At 34.9% G+C, this 10,554-nt stretch overlaps 1 protein-coding gene across 1 annotated transcript; it reads right to left on the bottom strand.

Moving 5' to 3' along the window:
• Nucleotides 1-2,703: 2,703 nt before the first annotated feature.
• LOC114536395 (delta-like protein A) lies at nucleotides 2,704-9,869 on the bottom strand. Its single transcript, XM_028557749.1, has 7 exons — nucleotides 9,776-9,869; nucleotides 8,615-8,734; nucleotides 7,689-7,805; nucleotides 7,011-7,127; nucleotides 4,343-4,459; nucleotides 4,160-4,276; nucleotides 2,704-3,573 (listed from the first exon to the last, which is right to left on the bottom strand). Exons 4-7 carry the CDS (start codon nucleotides 7,123-7,125, stop codon nucleotides 3,137-3,139), a joined length of 786 nt encoding a protein of 261 aa, XP_028413550.1. The 5' UTR covers nucleotides 7,126-7,127; nucleotides 7,689-7,805; nucleotides 8,615-8,734; nucleotides 9,776-9,869; the 3' UTR covers nucleotides 2,704-3,136.
• Between the last annotated feature and the right edge of the window lie 685 nt (nucleotides 9,870-10,554).

The following is a 10,554-nucleotide window of genomic DNA, read 5'->3' as shown; positions in this document are numbered from 1 at the left end:
CGCGATTCTGTTGACGCCATCTGAGGCCGGTTTGTTTTTGAAAGCTGGGTAGAGCTATCTACCAGATAGTGATCTTTCCAACCTTTGTGAACGTGCTTGAAACAATGAAGGTGTAGATTTAGAGCTAACGGTTATGAGAAAGAACCCCCAATTTAAAATCTAAGGTTTAATCAAGGTTATGCTAAACAGCAGGCATGTTCCAGCGATGGTAGAAACCACTACCTTATTCTCTAGAGGGGGAGGTTTAATTGAGAGCACCGACCACCGAAAATTTTAAGATGTTCCGTAAGTTCAACTGTTTGAACTTACTGAACACAATACTATCGACCGCAATACTAAAGTATACTACAACAACGAGTACTTCGGCAGATAAAAAATCGCTCGAATAGACGTGTTTTTTGAGTTTACAAAGAGAGCAGGTTAATAATGAGTATACCGTATCCGGTATCTGGTGAATAGCTCTATCCAGCTTTCATACAACCGACCACCTACGTTGGGTAGTTCAACTGAATCCAGAAACCGACTGTAAAATATAGATTAAGTAATTCTTGTATATCGTTTTTTCTTCCGGTTGGAATAATTAAATTACTCATTTACTTCCTGTAAATCAGCCGGACGGAAAGCGGGCCACCATTAGGAGGACCGTGTATAGTTCGCTCAATGCCAATGGCTCGCACATATTGCTTGAAATTTTGGCGATAAAGTAGAGAAAAATTAGAAAAGTAGAGTAGAGTATTGAATAGCTGTCGGGTAAGTTAAGTTTTTCCTGTCTGTGATAAAAGGGAACATATTATTTATATCGTATTGCGATCATAAAGTGTACATGCACATATGTGAGTGAACTGGATATTGCATATTATTGTATTTATTGTAGCTATATAGTGTGTGAATAATTCATGTATATTAATTTTACAGTTCTAAAGAACGGTGCATCATTTCCTATAGATGTAGGAAGTGTTCTATTTAAAAAATAGTTATTTTGATGGATTTAAAATTTCGTTTTTTGTTGCTCGCTGTGTTTTTAATAGCGTATATTAATAGCGTATCGTTATCAAATTTTCTGTCAGAGATCGAGATAAATATACGAAATCTATCAAACTAATAAGCATTTGGTACTAACCATTGCTCTTTAAAGGCAAACAAAGATATCGTGACAAGCGAATCTGGTGTTGTGTGAACGGGCCGATAGTTGTTTCCAGAAACAATGTACAGATAACATGCAGCGATAACTGCGCGAACAACCGACAAAATAAAACTAGCAGAAATTATCTATACTATAGCTAAAGTACGGTGTTTATTTTGTGCCTTATTGTGCTCTTATTGTACTCTCCTCATGGATGGTTTTACTTTGATGAGAGCTACTGTAATTTTTCTGCTCTTAGCCCACAAAATGTGCTCAACCTCAGGAAAACTAGAGTTTTTATTGAGGGGGCCTCATAGGAATATATATGTATATATATATATATATATATATATATATATATATATATATATATATATATATATATATATATATATATTATATATATATATTATATATATAATATATATATATATATATATATATATATATATATATATATATATATATATATATATATATATATACACCCATTTGCAAAAACGTTGGCCGCAGATAGATAGATAGATAGATACTCGAAGTCTAATTAGAATTGCATATGATTACATTTGCATGGGATTTCTATAATATTACACAACATATGCAATTCTAATTAGATCTCGAGTATCTATCTATCTATCTGCGGCCAACGTTTTTGCAAATGGGTGTATGCATTACTTGACCACAGCATGCGAGAAATTTGTCCTTTCCTCATTCAGTGCATGGAAGATTTCAATCTTATTTCTCACAAAGTTTTCATGGCAGTATTTCCACTCAAATAGGAACTTGATTTTCAGTGTTTTACGTTGGATCTTTCCTCTTATTAATCAGTAATAACAATGTCACACTCATTTGAATGAGTGTGAGTGCATGTGAGTGAGCTTTTTGAATTCATCCGATAGTCATTTAATAGCCCATTTCACAAACGAAAAAAATGAAAAAGCTGAAAACAGCTTCCGATGGTTTACGAATATTCGAGTACTCGGCGATGAAGATGATGATGACATAAAGGAATTTGGTTCGAAAATTGTTTTGTTAAGAACTTTATAAAATAGTGAAAAAAAACTTCGATCAAACTCGGACTTCCATTTAGGTTAAAATGTTTATTTATCATGAAGGGGATAAAGAAACATTTGGTGCATATATCCTCTTTAGCCTATAGGTATAGGTTAAAATCCTAGGATCACTCCATAAACAACCTTTATACCCGCGATGTCAGAATAAAACGCGACAAAACTGATCGATGTTCATGCATGTATTCATTTAATATAGCATTTGCTTCCGTTTCAGCCTTTTGATTGTAATTTAACTTAAACATAAAGTGGAACAAACGGTTTGTTTACAATTTGGAATTGCATATCCTTTTTAAAACAGCTATACAGGTTTTAGGACAATTTAGCTTCGTTACGCTTCTAAATCAGTATGAAAAAGTGGAAATATAAATTAATTTAAGAAAGATAATTGAAGAAGGAAAGGCTTTATCCCAAATTAAGGAACTAATTCCAAGATAGAATTCGAATAATCATATCACGTACACAACGGTCAATTCAAGCACTCTGAATTACTATCATTTTTTTCTCATTGTCACGAAGTATCTTAATTTTGTGTAGTGCTAAGTACAGGTATTTCCATTATTTGCCCATATTCCCACCCTGTGAGTGTCGAAATTATAAATATGCTTACTTTCATTATTCGAAGTTAGTCAAGTTACCCTTCTAATGTTTTATAGGCAATACGTTTTATAGCTTCAATAATCCGTAATAGAGAAAGGATAACATGTATAATTATTGTGATGTTCAAGATAAGCTATGCACAGATTAATTTGTATGTTTATGATAATAATAGTGGTAATTACTTAACTATTTAACACCTAAGAGAGCATACAAGTTATTTTAGTTATTTTAAATTCATGCGGCGAATCTATCCAAAGATTTACATGCAGTGCAGATAAAATGCAAAACCAAATTTGTAATGAAAAATTCTCAGCCTGCATGTATGGGCTTTCATGATAATACATTAAGATACCTCTTCGTACAGAGTTTCGCTATTAACTTTGTTTTCCGGCTCGTTATTCTTATTCAATGAAGCATACGCCTTGACGTCTTCGTAAGGATCGCTGTGAAGCTGTTCGTAATCACCATCTATCAAACTCTGATAATTATCATCAATAGATTCCCTTTTCGAATGGTCCAGTGCTTCATACAGGCCATCAGGTTTGGGAGCATCTGAAGACTTTCCGGATGGTTTCGTGGCAACTTCTATGTCTCCCACGTCTGCTTCAAAAGCAGCATTTTTGATGTCAGGAATGTCTTCAGTATTTTTCTCTTTTCGTTTTCGTCGAAAAAAGTAGCAAGCTACGACGGATACGACTATAACTATAACAACCACGCCAACCACCACACCAACAATAACGCCGATGTTACTGACTGATGAAGATTCTTCACTGGATGAGCCTGGTTCAAGTACACAAAAAACCAGAATCATGAATTTAGTTGAAATATTTACACGATTTCCCAATCAAATACGAGGTTACGCAATAACTATGATAATTATATAAATCATTTAAATGATAGTTATGAAATCAACGATTGAATAGATGCATAAGGTTGGATTCTGTTCATGATTTTTACTGGTATAAAATTAAATATGTTGCTAGATTTGTAAGCTTTTGTAACAGGAAAGGGCTGGGCTGCTTTCGAATCAATTCGCGAGCTGTGAAACAAAGATTTTCACCAATAGGACCTCATCAAAAAACGCACAGAAATATGCAGTGTTTTGTAGAAATTGTGTACAGCTTCGTTCAATTGTAAAATGAAGAAATGGTTTGTTTTTGTGATTTCATTCAATTAAAATTCAAACGGCGGAGGTTCCACTTTTAGGACGTCTCTTTATATAGTTTGGTACAAACGGAAAATATTCGCAACACGCGGGCATTGCATTTCTTATAATTGATCAATTAAGCAGGAAGTTAAAATGAAATATCTGGAATTTAGTTTAGCAACGAATTCATTAAATACTATGAAAACATTTCAGTTATACCTGTACAGCTGTTTCCATGGCTCTCAAACTCCTCGTGGCAAGTACATTTATACGAACCAGCGATATTTGTACAATTTGCATTTACGTCGCAAGGATTTGATTGGCATTCATTGACGTCTAAAGAAAATTGATTTATCGATCATGAATTACGTTTGATTAGCATTAGACATTCCTGTCTTATACCTGTGCAATTATCTCCATTTCCTTCATATCCGGTTTGGCAATCACAAATGTATGAACCATCAGTGTTGGTACAATTCGCATTAAAATCACAAGGAACTGCCTCGCATTCATCCACATCTACAAAATAATGCATTAACACATTTTTTTTTCTGGATTAAAATCTTTATTAATAATTTTCCGAAAGTTCACATCGTTATTGAAATATGACGATATGGCTGATGCGACATTATAAATTTTCGACCGAAGCTCAATTAACATTAACATGATTGTTTTCCGTGCAGACTGTGCAACGCGAGATAACGGATGCATACCATACGTTGAATAACGCATTCATTAAAATTCTCATGTTGGCTATTGTCGGTCATCACTTAAGAATAAAGTGCTTTGTTATTTTCAATAGATTTCCTTCGTCACCGGTCACAAACAATCCATCGCCGACTGTTGGCGACATATCAGAACCAGGCCTATACAGGGTGTCTAAAAAAATTGCAACCCACTTAATATTCAAATATGTTCGCTTCTATTCCATAACAAAAGATCGTAGGTCCCTGGGAATTATTAGGGTTGCGCGTTTTTGGCATACCCTGTATGATAAACGCGTTTGTCTACATTTCAGCTTTAGACAAATCAGCAAAATCTAAAACCTAAATTTCAGAGCTGATATGGTCCTAAACAAAGGTAGTGGCGGGCCAGGATTTTCTTTTTCTTTTAAATTTTAACACGACAGGCTTAAGCTATAGAAATCATTTGAAACCAGGACTGGAATGTGTTTTACATTACACGAATGTAATGTCAAAAAATATATTTTGAGCTGGAAAGTAGTTTAACCAGAACCTTTATACGACTAAGAATATTTTCGAGTTAGCCCTTTTTTTTTGCTGCATGCTCATGCAATAGACACTTCCATAATATGCTTGACCGCACACAAAACAATATACAGGGTGTATCAAAAAAAATGTCCCAGATGTAAAATTTCCGTTTTTCAGGATATTTGGCAGAATTTGGCAAATATTTGTGTTCCTAGAGATAGTTAAGACTTATCTGGTATACCTAGGCCAAGTTTGGTTTTTCATTACAAAAATTATGTTACCGGGGGGGGGGGTGTTCCTTTCCCCTGATATTGAGAGGGCTTGCGCGCGAAAATGTGAAGCTGAAATTGAGATATTATTTAGCTGTCTAAAAGTAGGAAAGCTTTTTAATAAACCGTAAAAGTTTCAGGAAAAATAATGCATACTGGGAGCAACGCACGACCCCTAAAGGTGACAAATATTTTATTGTGCGCAGTGGATTAAATGCATCATGAATAAATTAAAGCGAGAAACTGAACACAAAAACAAAGCGATTTATTCGTGATGTTAATCCTCAGCATGTCCACCATTTCATTCTAAGCAAACTGCGGCTTGTCTGAGCATACTAAACACTGAACAGCGAACCATTTGTCTGCCCATTCGCCTAGATTTGCCGGTGGTAGCGTAGGAGATTTGCAAGAGAGAATTTCGAACGAAATGGATAATTTGAGGCAGGACAGACAAATGTGGTTCGCCGTTCAGTGTTTACCATGCTCAGACGAGCCGCAGTTTGCTTAGAAAGAAATGGTGGAAATGTTGAGGATTAACATCAAGAATAAAAATCTTGTTATTAAATCGCTTCGTCTTCTTGTTCAGTTTCTCGCTTTAATTTAATCATTTGCCCAGCCTTGCATGAGATCGGTCACGCGAAAATCAACGATGCATTTAATCCACCGCGCGCAATGAAATATTTGTCACTTTTAGGGGTCGCGCGTTGCTCCCAGTTTGCATTATTTTTCCTGAAACTTTGACAGTTTATTAAAAAGCTTTCCTACTTTTAGACAGCTAAATAATATCTCAATTTTAGCTTCACATTCTCGCGCGCAAGCCCTCTCAATATCAGGGGAAAGGAACCATCCCCCCGGTAGCATAATTTTGTTAATGAAAAACCAAACTTGGCCTAGGTATACCGGATAAGTCTTAACTATCTCTAGGAACACAAATATTTGCCAAATTCTGCCAAATATCCTGAAAAACGGAAATTTTACATTTGGGACATTTTTTTTTATACACCCTGTAGTTTGAAAACGGAGAGGGCATGAATTCTTTTGTTAGTGAGATTGTTTTCATTGCCTGAGAACAAATTAGTGAAGTTCATGCAATCCGTATTCTACCTAATGGCTCTTTTTAGTGATCTCTCCAGAAAATTAAGACTGGTATAGGAAACACATCGACAAATGACTACACGCTTGCGAGCAATGCAGCAAAAGTTATTTTATTGATATGGTCAACTTTTTAATTTAGGTCAATAAAGTTTTTTTAAGATTTCTCTTCTAAGATATAATAGTGTACTTCGAAATAAATTCTAAATTGTCTGGTAGTGAATTAAATTAGCCTGCACGAAATGATAAATTTGACTGCCAGCTTCATTTTTAACCACGGGGTTTTCCAGGTCTGTCAGACACGATCTCGTAATATCACTTCGTTGAGAAGTTTTCAAGCAGTTATAATTCGTAATAACTTCGAAATAAATTGATAGAGGGAGCTCTATTATGGGGTAGCGCGTAGCATATTTCATCACTTCCTTCATCATGAGCTTATTAATTGTTGAATGAAGTAAATAAACAAATAAATCCAGGAATGCTTCATTTTTGTATTACCTGTGCAATTATCTCCATTTCCTTCATATCCGGTTTGACAATCACAAATGTATGAGCCGTCAGTGTTTGTGCAATTTGCATTGAAACCACAAGGAACTGTCTGGCATTCATCCATGTCTACAATTGGGTATTGAAAAGCAATGGCAATGAAGGTTTTTGCCTTCTAGGATTACACCGTGCACCACAGAGTGGCGTAACGGAAGGAAATCATAGGCAAACCGGTTCAACTGCTCTGCATGTAAACACAGGTGATAAAAAACAACTAATTTGAAATTGATTGTCTCAGATTCGTCTCCTTTTGATAAATTCTATTGGGTGAAACAACGAAAAAATAACCAAGTTTTTTGTTATTTTAACCAAAAGGAAGTTGGTTCAATAAATGAATCTGATGTAAAATATTATTTGTGTATAATAGAAAGTACATAAGCTATTGTAGTATAGACACGTTTTCTTTGTAATCTGTTGTGGGATGGACCACGAAGAAAATCTCGTTGTGCTGGGCAATAGGTCCGCCACCTTAATTTCTGTATTTGCTGGAATTTTGAAACGGTCTGCGGAAAGCTTTTCTCATGTATGATTTCTTATATCGACCTTTTATCTTATCAATATTTTGGTATGATAATATGGCATAATGATCGAATCTCTATACTTTCAATTAATTTTGACTAGTACTCTAACCTGTACAGTTTGTCCCATTTCCTTGATATCCAATGTTACATTCACACAGGTATGAACCATCAGTATTGGTGCAGTTTACATTGAGACCACAAGAAACTGCTTCACATTCATTAATATCTGTGTGCATGTAAGACAATTAGGTTGAAGAAAATTTAGGTTAATATTTTGTCATTCATTTAAATTTTTCATTCTATATGCGTCTCAAGAATGCCTCAAGCCACGCTACGCCCGTGAACATGTGATCCGCTAATTCCTAGTCTGGAATTCATTTTCTGGTGTTTGATGCACAGTGATATGATAATCCATCTGTGTTCTTTCGGATGGCATTAATAATGGTAATTGCACTGAGTGGAGTGCAATTTGGTGTGAAATCAAACGCGTGATTACAAAATCACACGACCGCGAAGCGGGAGTTTGATTTCACACCAAAATTGCACGACACAAAGTGCAATTTCCACTTTATTACATTCATGTTGAGGTCATACAAAAGATTAAACAAATTCAAAACGATTTATTGGCTAAAAAAACCGCAAACGGTGTAAAATGTGAGTAATTTTTATTTATTTTTGTCAAAAAATTTTGCGGGGCATTCAAAAATTCAAAATAATAAAATGTTGTTCTATTTTCCCCTGTAATTTGATTGGATAGTTACACCGAAATACTAAATCTCATTGGTAATTGTGGTGCAGAGCTTCAATCTTATTGGCTTATAAATGATGTGAGTAATGCTCAAAAATAGTGCGATTTGGGAATTAATCACACTATTTTTGACCAATCAGATTGCAAGAAACACCATTGATTTCAAAATGAATATAATAAAAAGGATAATACGCATTTATCATTATAGGCTATCAGAAATTAACGTTTATTATTATTTTCAACTATAATCTGCCTGCTTCTCTAAGATTAAAAAAATGTTTTCTTACCGCCGCAATCGAATCCATCTCCACTATATCCAGAATCACAAGTGCAGATAAAAGAGTCATTTGTAATATTGCAGGTTGCATTTGAGTGACATGGCAAAAATAATTGGCATTCGTTTAATTCTGCAATAATAATTTTAATTTACTCGTTGAATATTGTTGATATGCATAAAAATATCGCAGGCTCGCGACATTAGAGAGGTTAAGATACCCTGGTTTCGGTATACGGGTACCGGTAGGCATATTTTGTTCATTAGACTTTCTTGTCGTTTTTACATTTCATGATACAAAACATGCTTGCCTCAAGAGGCAAATTATAATGTTATTAATAACCTCCCAAAATAGACTTGCGCAAAAAAGTACTCTTTCCAAACACACCTGAACCACACTGAGTAAAAATAGGGACTGTGTTGCACAAGCTGTCAAGACGAACCATTGCTCTGTCGTGCTTGAGAATGTCGATTTGAACCCTTTGGGAATTGGATTTCGAATTTGTTGATGTATTTTAAAGTACTTGCGTTGGCACCAAATTTCTCTAAACTTTGACAGCTTGTGCAACACAGTCCATATTTTGACTCAGTGTAATTAAATTGTGTTTGCAATAATAACAACTTTCCTGCGAGTGAAAAAGCTTGCATCATAAATAGTTTTAGTGCTAGCTGTGCCAGAGAACGTTAAAGTACTGAAGGTTACGCGCACATCTTATCTTAGAGAGCGTTCTCAAAGAGTATACTTTTTATACACATTATATTACCCTATTCTTCGCGTGTACAAAATAAAATAACACACCCTTGTTTTCAAATTTAGCCTTAAGGATGCTTTCTATGCACTGTCACGCTTTTTGCACGTACGTACACGCACGTAAAATTTAAAAACGTTCTAAGCTGTTGTACAATAATTGTAAACTTTTACGGGGGTGAACGTTCGTGCAAAAAATGCGAGAGCGGAAAGCAGCCATTAAATCCCTCATATAGTTTACATTACGCCTATACACCTTACTAAAAGATACGAACACAATACAAATCACATAATACTCATTGCAGAGCTAGTACGGATTTCAAATAAAAAATCTTCGCCGTTATTCAGTCATACTCACAAAAATATCTATATTTACCGTTAACTTTTAAAACTTATGAAAACACAAAAATGTATAGGTTGTCTTACCTGTACATTTTTGTCCATCTCCAGTATAAGCATAATCACATGTGCAAATATAAGATCCATCTGTGTTATTGCACGTAGCATTGGAATGACATGGCGGAGATGTTACGCATTCGTCAACATCTAAAAAGGCAGTTTTAGGGATTTTAATGTTCTACTTGCAGCCTTCGTTTCACAATCAAATGCAAATATAAGATCCATCTGTGTTAGCATTGGAATGACAAAGGGGAGATGTTACGCATTCGTCAACAACTAAAATGACAGTTGTAGCATTTTCATTTTTCCGCACACTATTTTTTGTCAAATATTTGTTAAAACATTTCCCCGTTGTCTTACCTGTGCAATTAAATCCATCTCCAGTGTAACCAGAATTACATGTGCAGAAATAAGATCCATCTGTGTTATTGCACGTAGCATTCGAATGACATGGCGGAGATGTTATGCATTCGTCAATATCTGAAATGGTGGTTTTTACCAATTTCATAATTCCATTTACTGTTTCATTTTTCAAATTTCTGGTAAAAATTATATACGTTCTCCTACCTGTGCAATCAAATCCATCTCCAGTATATCCAGAATCACATGTGCAAATATAAGATCCATCTGTGTTATTGCACGTAGCATTGGAATGACATGGGGGAGATACTACGCATTCGTCAACATCTGAAATGGTAGTTGCAGCATATTCATTTTTCTATTTACTGTTTTTTACTCAATCATATGTTAAAAAAATATTTCCAATGTAGAAAACCTGTGCAATTAAATCCATCTCCAGTATATCC

The sequence above is a fragment of the Dendronephthya gigantea genome, unplaced genomic scaffold, assembly GCF_004324835.1.
Source record: "Dendronephthya gigantea isolate DGI-Jeju-01 unplaced genomic scaffold, DenGig_1.0 000135F, whole genome shotgun sequence".
Lineage (NCBI taxonomy): Eukaryota > Metazoa > Cnidaria > Anthozoa > Malacalcyonacea > Nephtheidae > Dendronephthya > Dendronephthya gigantea.
This window is presented reverse-complemented; position numbering and strand designations above follow the sequence as displayed.